The 24521-nt window shown below is 36.0% G+C and overlaps 1 protein-coding gene across 13 annotated transcripts in view; it reads right to left on the reverse strand.

Annotated features, from left to right (window-relative positions):
• Positions 1-24521, reverse strand: part of STAG2 (STAG2 cohesin complex component) — a 137781-nt gene that overhangs the window by 50005 nt on the left and 63255 nt on the right. For 12 of the 13 annotated variants that reach the window (XM_073013414.1, XM_008019492.3, XM_073013417.1 and 9 more), the window contains 8 exons: positions 19995-20159; positions 13517-13613; positions 8534-8610; positions 5821-6025; positions 3767-3918; positions 2211-2284; positions 969-1092; positions 61-159 (listed from right to left, as the gene is read on the reverse strand). In XM_073013414.1, coding sequence (XP_072869515.1) covers positions 61-159; positions 969-1092; positions 2211-2284; positions 3767-3918; positions 5821-6025; positions 8534-8610; positions 13517-13613; positions 19995-20159 — 993 coding nt within the window. Of the gene's footprint in view, positions 1-60; positions 160-968; positions 1093-2210; positions 2285-3766; positions 3919-5820; positions 6026-8533; positions 8611-13516; positions 13614-19994; positions 20160-24064; positions 24165-24521 lie in introns of those variants that run through there. The other variant, XM_037988760.2, reaches the window with a different exon arrangement.

Here is a 24521-nt window from a genome sequence, read left to right on the forward strand (position 1 = left end):
AAGCAAAAGGAAAGTGTTTGCAAATGACAAGTTATTTTTAAATTCTTAAGTAATACTAACCTTGAACCGACTGGTAAAAAGTTCCAGTTTGGAATTAAGCTCTTTGTTATAATAAAGCCCTTGTAGAGCAGTAAGACATTTGAGTCTTACTTCACCTTGCTAAAAAAAAAAAAAAAAAAAGGAGACAATGAATTAAAACTCTACGTACTCCCAACTTCAATATTCAAGATGTACACAATATTTTCTACTTTAAAATTTTAAATGTTTCATACCATAGCATTCCTTCAGAAACTAGCATCTTTGATAATGCAAAAATAGTAATCAGTACATACATTTACAACTAAATACCTATGGGGTTACTGTTTCTGAAGTTCAAAGGATAATTTTTGAAAATTTGTTCAGAACAAAACTATTGTGAAAAACAATAGAATCATGTGTCACAGTATATTTTCCACTATGGAAAGTAATGTTTGGAAAGAATTATATACAATTAACTTCTTCAAGGCAAGTGAAGAGGCAGCCTAAGAGAATGGTAGTTTAATGAAAACATATTAAAAAGGTCAGAAACCAAGCTGTAAGGTATAATCTGGCTAAGATACAGGTTTGTCAAAAGAGAAGATCAAAAATGAAGAATGTTTTTTTTAAGTATATAGCTCTCAGATAACAACAGAGTAATGGTTCTTCTTTGTGCCCTAAGAAATGTCTCACTCCTACCACCTTCCTGATTCTAATATTTCAGCAAAAAACTGATTCACCATTAATGGTTAAATTAGTGGCCAGGATTCAAAAATATCTAGCAGACTTTGTGTGACAGAAAATAAGTTTTTACAGAGAAGATAGAAAACAATAAAGGGGAGGCTTACAGAAATGTGTCACCAGGTATACATACAGGCAGATAACTCATGAATGAGAGCTGCAGGCAGCCACGCCGATGTGTAGAAAGCAGCAGTCTGAAGAGCACATCTTACCTTATCATGCATAGTCCAACCAACATATTTTAAATAACTGTCATTAAGAAAGGCATCACTATACATCTTCATCCAAATGCCAATCTCTTCAATGCATATAGCTCGAATTTCAGCTATCGCATCACTGAATGGAGGAAGGAAAAGCGATGCATAATTAGTGCCAATATACCACAAAACTTATGGTTCATTCAAGAGATGCCAAGTACTTCAGATCTACTATGAATATGATACTATCTTAAGTATTACTAGAGATTAAAAATATATAAATGAAGCATGGGCCTGAATGCCAAAAGCTTACAGTCTAGATGGCAAAGTATAATTATCAACACATAAATACTTAAAATTATATAAAACTACAAACAAAATCCCATCCCCACCTTTTATACCAAACGTATCCCAGTCTTTGTTCACACCTGCTGGGCATGGTGTGTTCAGAAGACAGCAGGCACACTTGTCTGGCTAGAGCATAATTTCCAGGTAAGAATTATTTACACATTACACTGAGGCCAAGTTCAACTGGGATTTGAATGTTAGAATAAATGATTTTAAATTTATCTTGTAAGTACTGGTGAGTCATGGAAGGCAGAGGAATAACACAATAAAAGGATATTTTGGCAAAACTGCAATAATCTCTAGGCATAGAATGAAGAAACAGACTAAGGTAACAGTGACAATAGAAGTGAAAAGGTAAGAATGGACATGGAGACATTACAAAGCAAACATTAACCAGATTCAGTAACTGCCAAGTTGAGGATATATGAAAGAAGCTGAATAAAAATACTACCAAAATTTAAGAATAGGTTACAGCAGAAATTTAATAAGATTACTATTTCTTTCCTCTGTTCATTCAAAACAGCAGAAGAAAACATCTCACTTTAACCTATCCAATTTTTCCCACTGATACTCAATGGAAGGGAAGAGAGTCAAGAGTCAGCATGTGCAGGTTCTACTAACATAGCGCATCCAAAGGCAATTAAGTATTATGTAGCCTGACTCCAAATAGCAGTAACTTCTACGGGCTACAAGTCAAGCACAGCATTATCCACTTTTCAGATGGGAAACACCAAACTCACAGGAGTTAAATAACTTGCCCAGAGTGACTCAGTGGCACAGTTTAGAGTCTAACATTGATTTTACTGTAACATTCTTCCCACTAATTTAGATGCCCTACACCACTAAAAATGCAAACTTGCTGAGTAGAAATTATGTAGTGCTACTTGAGAAAAAACTGTCACAACTTACCGGTATCTATGTACAAACACTCCTTTAAATATTGCATTCATCATATTTTCTATTTCATCTTGATTTTCCTGAAGCTGTAAAAAACACATCATTTATTTTCAATTGTAAAGGAAGACAACCAAATGAACACCTGTAAGTTGTTATAAGCACGAGAAAAGCAGAATTCCCCAGTATTCTGGTGAATTTTGAATTTTACTAGACAACAGTAACCATATAGAAAAATTAACAGTTATATTATCAGGTAAAGTCCCTTAATACCTGAAACACTTGAATGAGATTTTAATATTTAGCTAGTAGGTTAATTTTTTTCCTAATGCTCATAAATTTCCACTAAAGAACTGTAAAGAAAGCCAGATGCAGTGGCTCATGCCTGTAATCTCAGCACTTGGGGAGGCCAAGACAGACGGATCACCTGAGGTCAGGAGTTCGAGACCAGCCTGGCCAATGTGGCGAAACCCCGACTCTACTAAAAAATACAAAAATTAGCCAGGCATGGTGGCACAAGCCTATAATCCTAGCTACTGAGGAGGCTGAGGCAGGAGCTTGAACCTGGGAGGTGGAGGTTGCAGTGAGCCGAAATAGTGCCACTGCACTGCAGCCTGGGCAACAAAGTGAGATTCTGCCTCCAAAAAAAAAAAAAGGCACTGTAAAGAAATCTGTAGTTTATTGTTACTACATATCACTTATTATATAGCATATACATAAATTAAGGAGAAAAGTATCAATATTTCAAATTATATGAAAAAGATGAGGAATTTACACATGGGGGAAATACGAGCAGGATTTTTCTTAGTTTTCTTGAGTCTGGATATGTTTTAAAGTTATTAACTATTTCGGAAATAACCAATTTAAAATTAGCTACTAATTTCCCCCCCCAAAAAAATTCAGAATCAGGTCAATAATTCATAGATTACCACGGTAACTATTGAACTCAACTGCATTACTAATATTTTTGAAAAATCAGACTTTGCCTATTTGAAATGAAAACAAACATCTCCATTATGAGATAGCAAAATAGTTTATCACCAATGAAGAAAGAATTTAAATTACAGCCGCAGCATCAAAAGATTTCATTTACTGTTATTTCGCATAAGGCTGAAAAAATTATTTTCCTCATTCAAAGTTGAATTTGGTGGTCAGTCATTAATGTTAAACAAATGCCTTTTACTGTATAAAAAACACTGATTTAGATAGTAATAAACAGCTTGTGTTATTTTTCAAAGTGATTTTAATTGTGAAACCTCTTTTCATCCTGACAAAAGGTTTTTCACCGTAGAGATGAATAATACTAAAGCTTAAAACAACTTGTCAGACTAACCCCAGTCCCCTTACTTAAAGCCCATTACTCTTAATAGTAGTCCACACAGACTGAAAATAAGAAAACAGTATTGCTGGCATGGATATTCATCAGAATTTTGTTGGGCAAATAGTTCGAAATGTTATTTACATTTAAATATTTCAAAAACAATTATCTGAGCCACTAGCAAAGTTATATCCTAATTAATGGTGACCAAGTTGGTCACACAATAGCCTAAATATTCAATATAAAAGTTTACCTCTTTCCGCTTTTGTAGAAGGAGTTCTAGCCTCTCATTGGCTCGTTTTCCAATCATTTTATTCCGTTCTGCTTCATATTGTCTTTGTGTATTATCCATATTAATGCTAAGATTTAGTGCCACATTCACCAAAGCTGTCATCAACTTCATAGCTATTTTTTAAAGAGTAAAAGTATGGTGAAATTAATCTAACAGATACAAAAATTTACAATTTAACATCAAATAGAAAAATTAAGCAGAAATGAGCTAATCTGCTTCTAACAAAAGAAAGATGCAGCTGCTAAAAATGACAACAATAAAATAACAAAAAATAAAACAACTTTTCAGGAATTATCTCCTAATCCTCACAATAGCCCTCTCAAAAGTATTATACCCATTTCATTCATGGCAAAATTGAAGCTCAGGGAAATTTTAAAATTTGCCTCAGTTCATATAAGCAGTCAAATCAGGATTCAAACCAAGGTAATCTGACTCCAGACTATCCTTAAATTCCAATTCTATAATATGTTCCCTAAAATAATCATTTTCATAGATCATAATTCACCTTCTAAAGTAAATTTTAGTTCACACAGAAGTTATTTAGCTATCTCAGTAAAAGGAACTTGATGGCTTTACATCAAATTATATTTTATGAAAATGTTGAGGAATTTTATCAGTATTTGCTTTCCTTTCAATTTACTCTATAACATGACTGATGAAATTGTGAACAGATCTCCATGGAAAGTCAAAAGTATAAAGGGCAAAATGTCACTTAATTAAAGTGCTTTTTCATAAAGCTTCCTCCAGATCTCTACCTTCTGTTACTAAACTCTTACTCCTGATACAAGATTCTTATTGCCTGGGATTTAAAATTTATTAACTGAAAGATCTGATCACTTTCTTTAGCTTACTCCAGACTACTTCTCAGACTTAGTGCATTGCACGATACAACAACAATAAAATTACATCTTAAATTTGTGGCTATTGGCTCTCTTAAAGAAAGATTTTCCAATTTTCTGCTCTAAGTTAATTTCATGCTCCCAGCAATCCAGTTTGTCACTCTGATCTACAAGTACCCATCTTGCACCATAATCTTTGTTTTAATTTACTTTAGCCATCAAGTTCTTGACATTGCTACCTTAAGTGCATAAAGCAAGATCACATTCATGTTTTCTGACTTCAAACGTAAAAACAAAAACAAATGGGAAACTGCATTTTCTCTTTAATAATGAAGGACTTAGAAGTATATCTTTAATCATAGATTTAATCATTTGAGAAAATCTTCTAAATGAAAAACAAACCACAGAGAATATAAAGTATTTTAGTTAAAAATCAAAATATCATTAAGATTCAGAAGATTCAGAATACTATCATAACAGTGCCTATTTTATTTATTGAAACTCAAAAACAACATATTCAAAAACAGTGTATCACCAATTTCACCTTAAGCACAAAAGAGAAACTAATAGATTTTATGAGTTATAAAAATATACCTCATTTAATTAAACTTTAAAGAACAAAGAATTTGCCCCAGCCTAAAGTTACCCAGAAACATAAGAGAAATCAACTTTTTGCAGTGTGACTGAAAGAACAGGCATCATCCAGTAGGGTCCATCCTACCTGGAGAGGCAATGCACACCAAAGACAAACTATATGGTCATCAGGATCACATATCCAAAATGACTGTGATGATATCTCTAAATCTGCTGTCAATATCTTCCCTGGTAACATATCTTTCAAAAACCCAATACATACCTATCATCCAATTTTCCCTTCTTGTGGCATAGTATTTTTCAATAATCCAATGCATACCTACCATCCAATTCTCCCCTGCTGTGGCACAGTATGCATAGTATACAAGAAAATCACCATATACTAGTCATAGTATACCTTCACAAAATCGAAACTGAAATTACCATCCCATTTCCAGTAATTCGCAGGAGGGATGAGGGAACTGTCCTCTTAGTGGTCACTTTATAAATAAAATTAATTAATTTGTATCTCTGTTATTTCCTTTCTCTTTCAATGAGAATCTTTTTCATCTCAAATCTAAGACGAAATTTCTAAATACTGACCTGCCAGGGTGCTTGTATGTCGAAATGCTCTGACTTGTGAGTCAGACAATCCTGTAAGAAGTGAAATGACTGTATCCATCATATACTCATCATATATGATACTATATTGACATTGCCGTACTAACACACCAATGAATTCACAAAAACTGGATTTGAACTTCTTCCACTGAGGACCGGCCATAGTAAGTGGATAATCTCCACTATCCTAAAACAAAAATTTAAAACAGCAGTTTCATTTAGAATGCCTGACAACATACCACTTGCTTTTGAAATACCCTAGACAAAAGCATGAAAAGGTATCTCTCACCTTTCTTCTCCAATAAATCCTCAAAGTAGGCAAGAGAACAATATACAAAGGTAGGGGTACCTCTGAATACTCTGGCTCTTTAAGATCAGAATAGATATTCTGAATTCACTTTAATCAATGAAAATATATACTAATTACTCAGGTTAAAAATTTTAAAAGCCTCCCTCATCAAAGCAAAACATCCTTGTGATAAGCACAGATATAAAGCAAAAGCAAACCCAAACCAAACCAAAATTATATTTTTAAATAGATTCAAAATGATGGAAATCATATTCTCAATCTAATAAAATGATGTGATGTATAAATCAACAAAACATTAGATTCAAATACATCACACAGTCAACAGATATAAACAATCATAATTTTTTAAAGAAATGGAAATGTAGCGAGTATTGCCTTGGAAGACTGGTACTCTCGTTTTCCTTTGCACAAGAGGGCATTCTCTAGTCTCAGGGTAAATTGAGATTCTCCACAAATCATTAAAAACAATAAAATACTTAGAAATAAAAGCAGAGACTAATACCATATAGAACATCTAAAAGTAATGGTCTCTGACAAGAGCATCCTAGAGATGTAAGGTAATTTTATCAGTACAGTTTAGTAAATTTTAAAAATTAATTTTTGTTAACAGAACATTTTTAAAAATCTTAAGTCATGTCACATGTAAGTGCAGTTGAGTCTCATCTGAGAACAAGGTCCTGATATTCCACAAAAAAGTTTTCTTGGTATTTTCTGATTAGCTAATTTAGAGACTATATTGAAATACAGCATCTTAATTGTTAGCAACTTGGTTTGCTGACATTTTCAAATCATATTTCAGGACAATTATCTCAAATAGCTGTTTCCTTTTAGTGAGAAAGTTCTCACTAAAACATTTAATATTAAAAGGGTAAAAAATACCACTATTCAAAATTACTTCTCAACTACTTGGGGAGTGATTAACAGCACATAGGGATCATAAAAGTATTTTAACTCATCTATCTTTTAGAATAATAGTTCAAAGCTCCTTCATCAGAGTAAGCAAGAAAAAAAAGACCAAATAAAACTCAAATCAGACAAGGTTTTCTACTTGAAAACCCACAGTGAAAAATTTTGGAAGAGTAAAGCTACTGGCGCTGAAATACAGCAGTGACCCAAACAAGCCCAAATTCCTTCCTTGAAGAAGCTTAATTTATAGTAAATCTATATATGTATTTATTGGTAACGATACTTCAAAGAGCTCACTGTAATAAAGAATCAACTCAATCTAGCCCTAGGGAGGTAAGTGGGGGACAACTCAGTCTAAACTAATATGTAATCTTTGTTGTTCTTAAGAGCTTTTAAACAATAAAAATATATATATACTCCTTTGCCCTAGCTATCAAGTTCCCTAAATATTGCTGAAATCTTCCTTTTACAACATTCCAGGATATGTTCTTATATTCTTCCTTGAAATTTTCATTTTTGGCAATAATAACTACCATTTATTAAGTTCTTGCTATGTTCTGGGAACTGTAAAATGTTAAGCAATTTTCAAACATTACTCAATTCAATCTTCATAACAGCCTTATGAGTAAAGTACTATTAGGCCCATTTTACAGATAATGAAACTGATACTGGCCAGACACAGTGGCGCCTACCTGCTGCAATCCCAGCACTTTGGGAGGCCAAAGTGGGCAGATCACTTGAGGTCAGGAGTTCGCGACCAGAGTGGCCAACATGGTAAACCCACACCACTCAACCCCCATCTCTACTAAAAATACAGAAATTATTCAGGAGTGGTGGCGGGTGCCTGTAATCCCAGCTACTTGGAAGGCTGTGGCAGGAAAATTGTTTGAACCCGGGAGGCGGAGGTTACAGTGAGTCGAGATCACGCCACTGCACTCCAGCCTGGGCAACAAAGCAAGACTCTGTATCAGGAAAAAAGAAAAAAATAGAAAAAAAAAAAACTGATACTAAGACAACAACCTGCCAAAGGTCGCACAGGCATCATTTAATTAAATCTAATGCCAAAGCTCTTATTTACAACATTAATGCTCACAATTTTTTTTTTCTTTTTTTTGACGGAGTCTCGCTCTGTTGCCCAGGCTGGAGTACAGTGACGTGATCTTGGCTCACTGCAACCTCCGCCTCCCAGGTTCAAGCAATTCTCCTGTCTCAGCCTCCCAAGTAGCTGGGACTACAGGCGCACGCCACAACACCCGGCTAATTTTTTGTATTTTTAGTACAGAAAGGATTTCACCATATTGGTCAGGCTGGTCTCGAACTCCTGACCTCAGGGGATCTGTCTGCCTCGGCCTCTGAAAGTGTGGGATTACAGGCATGAGCCACCGTGCCCAGCCTAATGCTTACAATTTAATAATACTTTCAAAAATAAGTCAAGATAAACATTCGTAAGTTATCAAAACACTTAAGGTAGTAAGTTACCTCATCGAATTCTTCAGTCATTTTTCGAATTATCTCAGAGTTCTGCATATGTCTAAACATTTCTGCTGTGACAACTCCTGAAATTTGCAAATGTCAGAAGTTAATATATGGTGTGATAAAAAAAAAATAAAGAAAACTTCCAAGTAAGTCTCTAACACTAAGAAGTCTATGGTCACACAATAAAAGGCATACTTCTTCCACCATCATCTAATGATCTTCACCATGATACTCTAATCTATAAATAAATGCTATCTATTCTCAATATGCACAGGAAAATAGCCCCACACTTCTGACAGATCTTTTTTCCTAACACAATTAACTTTGGCCATTTCTACCTGACTTACTTTACTCATGCTGTAATATTTATATTGGCTTTGTCTCTTTAACATAAACCATATGTTATCAAGAGTGAGATAGCATCTAGTATAACACTTAAAACCTTGGGGATGAAGCTGAAGACAAAGAAAAGAGTAAAAGCTAGAGTTCACTTTAGTCAAGCTTCTTTATTAAGCACTATTGCGTGTAAGGTAACTATATCCTAACATCCTCTAAAAGGGTTAAGTAGTAAATTGCAGTTCCCGCCCACCTAGATGCCTGTAATCTAGTTAAAAGTTAAAACTAAAGAATACCAAAAAGAAAAAGAAGTAAACTGTCAAAGGTAGTACATAATCGATGCCCTGATGTGTGGAAATGCCAAAGAAATGCTATAGCTCTGACTCCACCCCCACCAGAAAAACCACACATGTTATACGCTAGAAAATCAAGAACTATGTCAAAGAGAAACAATTTGATAAGGACCTTTAGAATCTTACACAGGAGGATGGGAGAGGAAAAAAGAAAGGGTGCACATTAGAAGTAGTAAAACATTAGTCAGGTGGAGACCAAACATCAGAAAGGAAATTTCTAGTGTGCAGTAAGAAGATATACACAAACTTCCACTGATGGGGCATCAGACTGAGAAATAGAGAGATGGGGGCAGGGGTAATCAACGTAAATACTAGATTTTCAAAATCCTGTTTTTATTGTTGAATTATTTGCTTACCAGTCTTCTCAGTAGAAATACCATAAATATAGTAATATCTAAGAGAAGAATGTCTTGGTACAGGAAGATGAGATTTATAAATAAGAACTAGATATAATTAACATAGATTTTTTTCAACTGACCAGAGTAATACTTTGTATATGCATGCGTGTGTGTGTGTGTGCGCGCCTGCGTATATACATAGCTGTAAAACCATAATCCCAGCTTCACAGATGAGGAAACTAAGGCTTAGTCTAAAGCTAAAAGAAATTAAATAATTTGTCTGAGACTATTTACCTAAATCATGCTGCCTCCCTCTTAACTGGGTAAGATTAATTTCTAGTGGTACCCTAGAAGAATCCTTACTTACCACAACTTAAAAAAAAAAAACACCAAATGATTGTTTTAAAAAGTTGATGAACTCAGGAGAAAGCACCATTTATCTGGCTAAAGAAACACTCTCTGCTGGGTGCGATGGCTCATGACTGTAATTCTAGCACTTTGGGAGGCTGAGGTGGGCGGGTCACTTGAGGTCTAGAGTTCAAGACCAACCTGGCCAACATGGTGAAACCCCGTCTCTACTAAAAATACAAAAATTAGCCGGGTGTGGTGGTGCATGCCTGTAATCCCAGCTACTTGGGGGGCTGAGGCAGGAGACTCACTTGAGTCTGGGAGGCAGAGCTTGCAGTGAGCTAAGATCACACCTCTGCACTCCAACCTGGGCAACACAGTGAGACTCTGTCTCAAAAAAAAAGAGGAGAGGAGAGAAGAGGAGAGGAGAGGAGGGGAGGGGAGGGGAGAGGAGGGGAAGGGAGGGGAGGGGAAACACACACTCTCAAAAACCTTTTGAAAGGCTTTTGTTTTTAATCTAGAATCATGTATATCTCTTCAAAACCTTCCCATACTTCATACCCAGGTGCTGTATACCTGGGAATGCTAGAGAAAGAAAAGTAACTAAAGGCCTGAACATTTCTGTGAAATTAACATTTACATATAAATATATCTCGAAGCAAACATACTGCATACTTTTCAACAATCCCTCATTTCTAAAGCTCCTCTCCCTTCTCATAAACCATAAGACATCCAGAAACCCAAAAACAAGCAGAAAAAGACCTCAAAGCAGAAAAGAAAGTAGCTATCACAAATTCCATTCATTTAACTTTTGAGGCAGGTATGAAGCCACCATTAGGACATAAGGCCAGAGCCTGCTGCCTTAAAAATGTGGGGGACATTTTTTTTACCAAGACTGCTAAAATCCGGTAATTCTAAAAGTGATATAGCAAGACCCTGTCACTGTTTTAAAAGAAAAAAGAAAGAAAAAAAGAAAAGTGACAGCTGACTAGGAAAAAAAGAAGAAAACACTGGCCACAGAATCACCACCGAGCAGTCAGGAGCAGCATAAGGCTAAACATCCCTCCATGCTTCAACAGTTGCAGAAGCCACCACTGTATTATAGAAAAATAACTGATGCTTGTAACAACCTTGGGTCTGCAGGAAATGTTAAATTACAATAAGTATACTTAAAGAAGTTTCTAAGTCATTTATAAAAGAATTATATCAAACTAATTTTGTGTGTATAAGTAATTAATGGCTTTATCTTTGATTATATAGTAAATTCCCCTTCATGGAGATTGCCTGATTCCAAGATAAACATTGCAGCAGTGCTCAAATTTACCTCACAATTTAAGTTTTCAATACCTTAAGTTTTTAGAAATCTTGACAAACTCACTTGTGACAAGGTCCAAATGTTGAGTTAGCAAGCTCCTGATTTGTAAACAAACTGATGCCAAAACAGGAATGAATTTGACAAAGGAAACATGCTCTGTGGCCTTGTTTTAAAAACAACTACAACTCAGAAGCCTAATTAAGAAACTCAGGCGGGAGTGGTGGCTCACACCTGTAATCCTGGCACTTTGGGAGGCCAAGGTAGGACAACTTCTTCAGGCTAGGAGATCGAAACCAGCCTGGGCAACAGAGAAAGACCTGTCTCTACAAAAAAAAAAAAAAAAATTAAATTAAAAAAAAAATAGCTCATGCCAGTAAGGTGGCTCATGCCTGTAATCCCAGCACTTTGGAGGCTGAGGTGGGACGACTGCCTGAGGTTAGGAGATTGAAGATCAGCCTGGGCAACATAGCCAGATCTGTCTCTACAAAAGATAAAAATTAACTGGGCATGGTGGTGCACGCCTGTAGCCCCAGCTATTTCGGAGGATGAGGCAAGAGGATAATTTGAGGCCTGGGCAACATGGCAAAACCCCATGTCCACAAAAAATAAAAACATAAACAAAAAATTAGCTGGGCGTGTTGTCGTGAGCCTGTTATCCCAGCTACCCAGGAGGTTGAGGTGGGAGGATCACCTGAGCCCAGGAGGTAGAGGGTGCAGTGAGCCATTATCACGACACTACACTCCAGCCTGGGTGAAAGAACAAGACTCTCTCTAAAAATAATAATAATAATAAAATAAAATAAAAGGGGAGACTTAAGATTTAAAATTTCAACTCGTTACATTATTTCCGGCTCCTGTTCAGTTGTATGCACTCAACCTTCCATTTGCAAAGAGTTTAATGAGAAAGGACATAGCCCTTGATTTTATGACACAACAAGCAGATACTTGTATCCATCCTACCCCAGAAAAAAATGACTGGATATAGGCAAAAATAATTTTAGTATAGTTCATCTTTAAACAGTCAACCTGGTTCAGAACCTTAAGGATACCATAGTAACATCACAACAACATCTCCTCTGAGCAGAAGTCAACTGAATTTTCTAATATTGAAATAAAGCTACTTTTTTAAGGCAAATGAAGTAAACTAGGCAGCTCTCTATACGCTATGATTAAGACAATTTTTTAAATTTCTCAACACCTTAGTGACATTATAAAGATCACAGGCTCAAGAATTTAATATATTTGTCTCTTTCAGGCCTCACAGACAGGTAACATTTAATACACATACTACACTGAATGTTCTGATCAAACTCAAAATGCCAATGTTACTTGTTTTTCAAAGATATTACGGTATCTTTAAAGGAATACTGCAGAACTGAATTGCTTCTTACAATTCATTTTCTGCATTTGTTTAAATAAATCATTCTTTACCACCTTAATGTTTTATATCTATTTTTAAGTAAACTTATCTCCCAATTTCTAATGCTCTAATGTTTTTGATGCCACTTTCATTAAAAAAAAAAAAAAGGTACACCCAGAAATCTCCATAAAATGTATTTGCCTGGGCATCATCTGAAATTTCAAGGATGAGCTAAGTATTAGAAGACACCAGATACATCAGAACCTGCCCGTAATCTTGACTGACTCATTTATTGATCCATGAGGATATATGACTCCCTAACTTACATAATTTTGTCCCCCTGCCAAATGTTTGTCCTAAATACTTATGTCTTAGGGAAGAAATGTATGTATTTTGTACTTTCATAATTCCCAGTTCAAAATGTTTTTAAAGTAAGACCACTACACACAACAAAATTTCTTTACCTTTTAGAAGAAATGTCAATTTCATCAATACCTTATTTAACTTACTTAATGTAACTTACTTACTTGCTTGCTTGCTTACTTACTGTTATTCATGGCACTTTTTAACTCCCTACACTGTATAATTCCCTGTCATCTGAACCTGTATCTCTTCATTATCTTCCTCCTCCCTTCTTAATCCATTTCTTTGTTCCTAAAACCAGATGCTGAAAGTGGGAAATATATCTAATAAAAGTAACATAACAATTATAAACTGCTAAGTTTTCAGATAACTTTCACATATGAATAAAACTTTGTCAATAGACTTTCTCTCTTACTTTGTCCTCTGCTCTTTTTCCCTCACAAATTTTGTATGGATATGATACAAATAATGCCTTAGCGTTATTTACCAAGTAAAGTGCTAACAACATCTCTTTAGGTAGAACAATGAAGTGACTATTTGAGAGCTGCTGATTTCAAAATAAATATATCTTACCTTTACAGCCTGAACACTGAATAAAAAAGTTGATAAGGTCAAGAAGTGCTATATCTCGGTCATGCTTGTATGATTCTATCCAATCATCCACCACCGACTACAGCAGAGGGAAAAAAATAAAATCATTAGCTTCTCCTAATTTTCTCAAAATCAATTAAGTCTGATAAAGTCATAAAATTTAAGATTATATAGTATCACATTACTTTAATATAAATACTTACACATTGAAATTTAAAGTTCAATTTTAACAATAATAAAATAGAATCAAATTCAGTAAAACAATTATCTGATAACACAAAATGACATATCAATATTCTATTTATTTTGCATTGAAAAGAATGTGGAAACTATGGAACTCAATTCCATCAAGTATAATTACTTGTGATTTCTCGGTGACATTAAAGGAAGGAGAGAATTTCAAATAATTAAGACAATACAGGCCAGGTGTGCTAGCTCATGTCTATAATCCGAGAACTTTGGGAGGCCGAGGTGAGTGGAAAACTTGAAGTTAAGAGTTCGAGACCAGCCTGGCTGACATGGTACGGTAAATAAAACCTTGTATCTACTACAAATACAAAAATTAGCCAGGCGTGGTGGTGCATGCCTGTAATCCCAACTACTCGGGAGCCTGAGGCAGGAGTATTGCTTGAATCCAGGAGGTGGAAGTTGCAGTGAGCCAAGATCACACCACTGTACCCCAACCTGGGCAACACAGTGAGACTTCATCTCAAAAAATAATAATAAAAATAAATAAAATATTCTAAAATTATATTCTAATGGAGGCTGTACAACTCTGAATTTGCACTCTAAAGGGTTAATTTTATAGTATGGTAAATATAACTCAATATGGTTATTTCTTAAAAAAGAAAATACGCTAGAACTAAAAAATAAAAGGAATACTTTATTCCTTTGGGGGCAAGAGAGGGAACGACAAAACTGATTTTAAATTTTTAGGCCGGGTGCGGTAGCTCACACCTGTAATCCCAGCACTTTGGGAGGCTGAAGCCGGCGGATCACTTGAGGTCAAGAGTTCGAGAGGTCAACACAGTGAAACCCCGTCTCTACTAAAAATACAAAAATTAGCTGGGTGTGGTGGCGCATGCCTATAATCCCAGCTACTCGGGGGGGGCTGAGGCAGAAGAATCACTTAAACTCGGGAGACGAAGGTTGCAGTGAGCAAAGGTCGCACCACTGCACTCCAGCCTGGGCAACAGAGCGAGACTCTGTCTCCAAAAAACAAACAAACAACAACAACAACAAAAAACAATTTTTAAATACAGCAAATTAAATAAAATCAAGATGATAAACAAGAGCTAGCATAAAAAACAAAAGGTTGGGAGAGGGAAATGTTTCTAAGTTATACACCAATAAATAGGAAATCCAGTACAAACAATGACTAAAATATGTAGAATTTAATGTACATAAAAGATACTATGATTACACAATAAAGATAAATCGAGGAAAAATATCTAAGAAATACCTGGTTCAGATAGACTGACTGGAATTATTCTAAAACTTTACTTAATTTCTACTTTTTTGTATTCTACTTGTTTATATTAATCAACATAATTAACAAAAGAAATGTGCTCAGTATTTTTCCCAAATATGATATAGGCAATAAACAGCAAAAGAATATATCATAGAGATTATGACAGTTTTAAAACATGGCCCCAAATTATTGGACGTTGCTCCCCAGTAAGAGGGTCTACGTCATCTTCTCTAGAACAGAATGCAGTGATGCTTCCAAAATTAGGCCACAGAACACCAGGCAGCAACTGCACTGGTCTCTTGGAGCACTAGCAAACTGGACACTACTCTCAGGACATTCTCTCCAAACCCAGACGCCATACTGTAAGAAGCCCTAGCCACATAGAAAGGCCATTTGTAAGTATGCTAACAGTTCTGGCTAAGCCCAGACTTCATATCAACTACAGACCAGGCACTAAACATGAGTAAAGAAGCTTCCAAATGATTATAGTCCCTAACTGTGTTAGTGCCAGGTACTCAAATGGCCCCAGCTAAGGCCCTTGACATCATAAAGCAGAGACAAGTCATCTCCACTTAGTTGTCTGAATTCCAGACCCAAAGAATCATTAGGCATAATAAAATGATTGTTGTTTCACATCACTAAGTTTGGGGTGGTTTGTTATGCATCATCAATAGATAACTGGAACAATGGCTACTCTCATCAATAAAGATGCAAAATATTCAATGAACTCTTACAAAGAGACCACTACATCACATTAAAAAGTAATTCATGAAGATCAAGTAGAGTTTTCACTAGGAAAATGTCTGCTGTAATAAAAATGATGTGAGCTATTGAAATATGCTTAAAATTTTTAATCAAATAGTACGCTGAGAATCTATGTAACAAAATTCAACATCTGCTATATAATAAAATTAGGGGGCACATGCATACTTTCTCCATTCTTAAAACATAACAATTAGTTTTAAACCAACAGCCATTCTTGTATTTATTGACTATCACTTATAATTACTAAGAAAGCCAGCCTGGCCAACATGATGAAGCTCCATCTCTACCAAAAAATACAAAAAAAAAAAATTAGATGGGCGTGATGGCATGCAGCTGTAATCCCAGCTACTTGGGAGGCTGAGGCACGAGAATCACTTGAACCTGGGAGGCAGAGGTTGCAGTGAGCCAAGAACGCGCCACTGCACTCCAGTCTGGGTGACAAAGTGAGACCTTGTCTCAAATGATAATAACAACAACAACGACAATAATAACAACAACAACTACTACTACTGAGATAAGTATATCCTGGCAATGCAAAAATAATGAATAATACATGATCCTTGATCAAAAAATTAGCAATCTAAAATCAAAGTCAGGCACAGTATAAGTGCTATATAATGAAAAGATAAGGGTTAAAAAACACATTGGAAAGGAAAAGTAGTAGTGTCTGAGAATGCTTTTCAGAAGACTGACACTTGATTCACTCAGTCCTATTTGATATGCAAGGGGGGAGTAAAAGAAAACTATTGCAAACAACAAAAAAAACAAAAAAGAAAAGCCTAAGGGCTGAGTATATACTGTGACTGGAGGACAGAAAATATAGCATAAGGAAATCTGGGCTAGAAATTTTAGGTAAGAACCCTTGGAAGTTTCTAAACAGAGGACTTCCTCCATCAAATTTGGTCTTAAAAAGGGTAACACAAGTGGGAACACACATAACAAAATAAAATTGTCTAAAGGATTCCAGGAAATCAATGGAGAGAGAGTGCAGACATTCTCTCTTAAGAGGGAAACACATTTCGAAACAGAAAACCAAGCTGGTCACAATGGCATGTGCCTGTAGTCCCACTTACTGGGGAGGCTGAGGCAGGAGGATTGCTTGAGCCCAGGAGTTCAAGTCCAGCCTGGGCAACATAGTGAAACCCCATCTTAAAATAAAAAAAAGGAAAAAAAAGGCACAGATAGAGGTACAATCTTAATACGATAAGCCATAAGCAACATAAAAATAAAGAAAATATTCATTTTTAGATAAAAATGGAATAGCCTAATAATAGTGATTATGAGTCAGGATTTCTCATAGCTGTGGTCTGAAGGGTTTTGTGTTCAAACTATACGTTGAACTGTAGTCACCAATGTTATGGTATTAAGAAGTGGAGCCTATAGACGGCAATTAGATCATGAGACCCCTGAGAGCTGCTTTGCCCCTTCTACTATGTGAGGGCACAGTAGGAGGATATCATCTATGAACCAGAAAACAGGCCCTCACCAGATAATGAATCTATAGGCACCTAATATTGAACTTCCCAGCCTTCAAAACTGTAAGAAATAAAATTGTTTTTTATAAGCCTCCTAGTTGATGTTGGTTTTTTGTTTTTGTTTGTTTGTTTGTTTAGACAGGGATTCACTCTTGTTGCCCAAGCTGGAGTGCAATGGCGCGATCTCAGCTCACTGCAACCTCCGCCTCCCAGGTTCAAGTGATTCTCCTGCGTAAGCCTCCTGAGTAGCTGGGATTACAGGTGCTAGCCACCAAGCCCAGCTAATTTTTGTATTTTTAGTACAGACAGGGTTTCACCATGTTGGGCAGGCTGGTCTCAAACTCCTGACCTCAGGCGATCCACCCACCTCAGCCTCCCAAAGTGCTGGGATTATGTGAGCTGCCACACCTGGCCTATGTTGGTTTTTTACAATAGCAGCCCAAATGGACTAAGACACTGATGTTAGAAAGATAGCAGCAGAAAGAAGATTAGTGCATTTAACTACTTAGAACAAACTATTACAGAGAAAATGTATAATATCAAAATAAGAAGGAAAGTAATGAAATGCAATATAATGTAACTGAAATAATTTATCCTCTTGATAAAAATAACCCAAAAGGAGAACTAGAGAGAGAAAGGTAATTTTTAAAATTGGGAAATGACTAAATAAACCATAGCACAGTAATATAATAAGACATTATTTATTTTTTAAAAGTCAAACATATTCAAAACAGTAATTTAAAACATTAAACAAGAAAAAGAATCCACACTCTAATCATGGTATACAAGCAAACATTAATAAACGGATTTAAAAAGGTGCATTAGAATGGTATGAATAAATCTGGCACCTTTTAAGTTCTTTGCTCCGTAAAATTGGTGAAAGCTCAAACAATTAACAAGTATTTTCACATTTTACATGTAAAACTGTTCTTTATTAGTCTCATTTGATACATTTTATTTACAAAACCACACATATTAAGCTAATTCTGTATTTCTAAACAAGGTTTTTGTGTCAATTTTTATTAACAAAAAGCCTGAATGGATAGTTCTCAGAAAACCATTCATGTGTACCCATCACTGATTAAAGTTATTTCTATGAAGAAATACTATTCCTCACAGTCATAAAAAAAGAATGCAATTGTGTCTTTCACAGCAACATGGGTAGAGCAGGAGGCAATAATCCTAAGTGAATTAACGCAGGAACAGAAAACCAAATACCACATGTTCTCACTTGTAAGCGGAAGCTAAATATTGAGCACACGTGGACACAAATGTGGGAAACATAGACACTGCGGACTACTGGGGGTGGGGGGTGCGGACTGAAAAACTACCCACTGGATACTATGCTCATTTCCTAGGTGCAATATACTCACGTAATAAACCTGTATATGTAACCCCTGTATCTAAAAGTTGAAATTAAACAACAACAAAAAAACTATTTCCTGTAGCTTTTATAAATTAAATTAAAACTTTATTAAGCATATATATTCCCTGAGTATAGCATTTATTCCACTTTTTAAAACCATATGGGCTTAGCCAACATTATAAAGCCTAAATGCTTCTATTGTCATAAAAGTATGCAGAGAAAACATAATTCAAATGATTTGACATTAATATGCCTCCAACTTTTTATTAAGAAACAAGCAGAAATAATAAAATTTATAATAGACAACAGTAACCAGATTAATTAAATTCACTAAAGTGGATAGTAATTATATTAGGTCACTCAACCAGGAATTCCATATAGGTAGAAGACTTCGTATTTTAATGGCATCTATATAAATTCAGGGAAAACTGAGACCTCATAGCCATGGTTTACATCAGCATATTTTTGACCAAATTGTATTTTACCTTATGCCATTAAAAAAAAATAACGGGTTGGGGCTGGGCACGGTGGCTCACGTCTGTAATCCCAGCACTTTGGAAGGCCGAGCAAGGTGGATTACTTGAGGTCGGGAGTTTGAGACCAGCATGACCAGCATGGTGAAACCACGTCTCTACTAAAAAACAAAAATTAGCCAGCCGTGGTGGCAGGCACCTGTAATCCCAGCTACTCGGGAGGCTGAGGCAGGAGAATCGCCTGAACCCAGGAGGTAGAGGTTGCAGTGAGCAGAGATCATGCCACTGCACTCCAGCCTGGGCAACAGAGTGAGACTCCATCTCAAAAAAATAATAATAAAATAATAATGGGCTGGGCATGGTGGCTTACACCTGTAATCCCAGCACTTTGGGAGTCCAAGGAGGACAGATTACTTGAGGCCAGCAGTTCGAGACAAGCCTGGCCAACATGGTGAAATCCTGTCTCTACTGAAAATACCCACAAAAAAAAAAAAAAAAAAAAAAAAAAACCCACACACTAGTCAGGCATGGTGGTTTGTACCTGTAACCCCAGCTACTCGGGAGGCTGAGGCAGGAGAATCGCTTGAACCCAGGAGGTGGAGGTTGTGGTGAGCCGAGATTTTGCCACTATACTCCAGCCTGGGCAACAGAGCAAGACTCTGTCTCAAAAAAATAAAATAAAATAAATAAGAAAAGAAAAAACAAAATGCAGTGGAAAATGAATCAAGACATAGCATAAAAGTCTTATATATGAAGAAATACATCCCAAGAGTTTTCTGATGATTTTGTTGTTTTCTAATAAGTAGTGTATGTTTAAAATGCAGTTAAGAAAAATCAGAGCTACACTCTATATAAACTCATTAAAGTTTAAAATGTACAAATGAACTGGGAAGAACAACATAAATCTTACCTGCATAGCACTCTTGCCCATTTTAACAACTTCAAACAACATCATGTTTTCCACTCCATTCTGTTGGTGATGACCATTCATTCGGTTTGGACCAGAAGGAGGTTTTCCTCCTCCATTTCCACCTTTGCCCTTTTCTGCTGGGCCCTTTTTGCCTTTTTTACAAGTCTGCAAAAAAAATACGAGGTGGTTAAGTTACATCACTATCCTTGAGAGTTCAAAACACAGCTACAGTAGAAGTAGCTGATAGGGTACATAATTATAACATGCTTAAACTTGCCCTAAAGAATTCCATCCACTTATAACAAAATGATATAACTGTGACAGCCTCTTTGTGGTGTCCATTTTTTCAAGTATACTACCATGTCTCACACGACATAGTAGTTAGAAGCATAGCCTCTGCAGACAGACAGACTCTGTGGGTGCAAATTTCTGCTACAATTAGCTGAGTGACATTAGGTAAATTACTTAACCACACTGTGTTTCAGTGATGTTTTTCTAATTTGTAAAGTGAGGATAAAACTGTGCCTACCTCATAGGGTTGCTGTGATAATGAAAACACAAAGTACTTAGCAACATACCAGCATTTAATAAAGTCAAAAAATGTCAGCTATTATTATCACTGTAAAATGAAAAAATTATGTCAAAAGGAGTTCAGTAAATGTTACATGAATCTTAATCTGGTAGGAAGACCAATAGAAACAAAGACAAAAAATACAGATTTGAATCTATTTTGAAAAGTAATATAAAATCACAGACTTAAAAGCCCTCAAAATATCAACAGTTTGAAAAACACTGCAAAAATCTCTCTCAAGTATAATCAGAGAAATCTCAAGGGCATAGTAAATCAAGGTAGTTGTCTCCAAGTTTTATTACTCTCGTATGCAGCTTTTGGATGCAGACTGAAGTGGGCAGCAAGAATAACCAAACTCGTTATCAAGTATGTACCTTATACTCAGTTCAACATTTCATTTGCATTGTTAGTCTTAGAAATCATTGCAGTGCTCTGAACAAGGAATTCTGAACATTGGGAGTAGGTTTATCAATCTCATTCTTGTTTTAGGCCTCCCTCCAACATTTAGTCATCATGAAAATTCAATTAATGAAAACTATGGAAATGAAGCCCATTATAACAAAAGTTGTCAGTATTTGGGGCGGGGGGGGGGGGGGGCATCAAAAAAATCAGGGAAAGGGTTCCCTATATGCCTAAGCTATAAAAATACCTACCACAGCTCTTATACTTTAGGAAAACAAGCCAATTCCTAACTTGGAGTCCTCATTTCTCAAATGTCAGGGTTGAATTAAAATACTTTACAGAAAGGTATTCTGACCCCTGGATTTGGTGATTTCTTAAAGGTCTCTTTTAGACCAACACATCTCTACGATCTAGAGAGCAAGCGTTGGCCAACTTTCTGTAAAGTACTGGATAGCAAATATGTTAGGTTTTGTGGGCCACATACAGTCTCTGTAGCATATTCTTTATTTTTGAAACTATTTAAAAATATAAAAACAGCCCAGCATGGTGGCTAACACCTGTAATCCTAGCACTTTTGGAGGCCGAGGTGGGCGGATTGCCTGAGCTCAGAAGTTCGAGACCAGCCTGGGCAACACGGTGAAACCCTGTCTCTACTAAAATACAAAAAATTAGCCAGGCATGGTGGCGTACGCCTGTAGTCCCAGCTACAACGGAGGCTGAGGCAGGAAAATTGCTGGAACCCAGGAGGCGGAGGCTGCAGTGAGCCGAGATCACGCCACTGCACTCCAGCCTGGGCAACAGAGCGAGACTCCATCTCAAAAAATAAATAAATAAATAAATAAATAAATAAATAAATAAATAAATAAATATTAAAACAGGACCGGGAGTGGTGGCTCCCACCTGTAATCCCAATACTTTGGGAGGCTGAGATGGGAAGATTGTTTAAGGCCAGGAGTTCAAGAGAAATCTGGTCAACAGAGCAAGACCCCATCTCTATAAAAAATAAAATATATATAAACTATTCTTAGCTCCTGGACAGTAGAAAAACAAGCCATAGATTGTGGACCTCTGATCTATAGCCATGCCTACAAATTTCTTTCCACTGAAAGCCTGTGGTATTTATGTACTTTATTCCTTAGAGGGTCCCCTTCTTCCTCCAAGAGTGCAAAACTACTCAACTCTTAACAGTTACTTGAAACCCCTTCCCAACACCTGAAACATATTACTTGTTAATTTGCAATACAGTAGTCCTCCTCTGGGTTTTACTTTATTCAATTTCAGTTACCCTTGGTCTGCTGCAGTCCAAAAATACTCAGTAGGAAATTCCAGAAATAAACAGTTCAAAAGTTTTAAATTGCACGCCATTCTGAGTAGCATGATAGAATCACTCATCATCCTGCCGTATCCCACCCAGGACGTGAATCATCCCTTTGTCCAGCATATCCCCGCAGCTCATCAGTCACTTACTAGCCATTTTGGTTACTATATCGAAAAAATGTAGTATATGCAAGGTTTAGTACTATCCGCAGTTTCAGGCATCCACTGCGGGTTTTAGGGTTTTAGAATGTATCCCTGAGAATAAGAGGGACTGCTATATTCTGTAAATGAGATTCAGTCTCTGTGAACCTAATTCATTAAATCCTAATTGTACAATGAAAGGCTTTTGTCCCTAGTAAAAGGATTTTCAGAGATAAGGTTGAAAGAAAAGATCAACTACAACAGAGCAGACTAGTAAAAAATAAAACATTAATTAACATGGAGCTATATATTTGCAGTTTATCTATCGAATGCCTCAATAGTCCCTGTCAGTATGAAAAACTGATTGGGACAATTAAAATGGCAGAATGGGTATGCTGTGCTAGAAAAAAAAAAATGTGCAAGGAGTGATAACACAAAGGAAGCAATATACAAAAAGCAAATATCCTAACCTGTGTACAATCTTGGAGAGAAAAAAATTTCTACATAAAGACTTTAGGAGGTAGTATACTATACAGGGTTAAGGGCACAGACCTGAGCTCAAATCCTTTAACCATTAGGCTTTTCTGGACTTCAGTTTCCTACCTATAAAATAATGGTGTTTTCTCATCTACGCAGTTGTTCAAATATTAGATTAACATGTGAAACTGTTAGCACAACACATGGAACATACATAGTATAGTGTCAAAATGCAGTTGCTATTATTATAATAAATCCTTGATCTGTCCCAACACCTCACCCACAGTAGTAGCTATACAACCTTAACCAAACTGTGGCACGAAAACTTCAGAGTCCTCTACTCAGGTGCCACCAAGAATCTTATCCAAACTTGTAAATTAAATCAAAAGCAAAAGTAGGTTAATGGGGGAAAAAAATGATTTTCTAATAAATTAATGTATGCTATCCAACAGAATTAAGGTTATCTTTGAATAGCCGTTAACATTTCTATTCATATCCCTCCCTCAAATCTTTTTAAGGAAATAAGAGAGCACAGAAAATTATGAAACACATGAATTATGAGCACTCAAAAAATATTCCAAGCATTCAGAATTATGTTCCATACATTAAATGTGATGCTGTGCCACAATTAGAAATCAAAAGAGAATGGCTGGGCACGGTGGCTCACACCTGTAAATCCCAGCACTTTGGAAGGCTGCGGCAGGAGGACTGCTTGAGCCCAGTAGTACAGGACCTGCCTGGGGAACATAGTGAAATCTCATCTCTACAAAAATAAAAAATAATAGAAATTACAGAGAAGCCAGGCATTGTGGCACAGGCCTGTGGTGCCTGTAGTCCAGTCAAGAGGCTGAGGCAGGATAACTCCTTTAGCCCAAGAGTTTGAGGCTGTAGTGTGCCATGACTGTGCCAGTGAATGCACTCTGGTCTAGGCAACAGAGAGACCCCATCTCCAAAAAAACAAATAAATTTAAAAATTAAAAAAAAATAAGTTACAGAGTTTTACATTCACTTATGGGAAAGTTGCTGACAACATAACATTGAGTTTTAAAAAGCACGTTAAACTGCATATTATGACTCCACTTAAATAAAATGTTATAATCATATTTATACATAGGTGTATGAATAAAAGTATGTGCATCAAAATGTTTAAAGAATAAATTACCTCCAGGTGAAAGGGTTATGGAAAAATTTCACTTTGGTCATCGTAAACTTCTGTATTGTTAAGACTTTTTCAAAGTATGTCATGAGACAATATAAATCCAAAATTCATTTTGAAAAACAAATGCTGAACAACAAAAACAAGTTATCTTTTGCATAATGTATTTACACACATGCAGAGTCAAATGTACTTTCCAAAACAACAAAATAATTTAACCATTCACCAAGTTATCTGCAGCTCAGGCTAACCGCTAACCCACTGACACTCTAAACTTACACTATATTGACTCAGAACTTAACTTTGTAATTTTTTATCTTTCATATTACTTATAAAGAGTAAAACTATTATCAATTGTAACCCATTAGCCTTAAACTGGTGGTATGTTACATTTTTAGAGTGCTTTAGAATAAGAGATTTTATATATTACTTTGCTTTACATTTTATTACTTGTGGGAAAACA

This window comes from Chlorocebus sabaeus, chromosome X (genome assembly GCF_047675955.1).
Source record: "Chlorocebus sabaeus isolate Y175 chromosome X, mChlSab1.0.hap1, whole genome shotgun sequence".
NCBI classification, from domain to species: domain Eukaryota; kingdom Metazoa; phylum Chordata; class Mammalia; order Primates; family Cercopithecidae; genus Chlorocebus; species Chlorocebus sabaeus.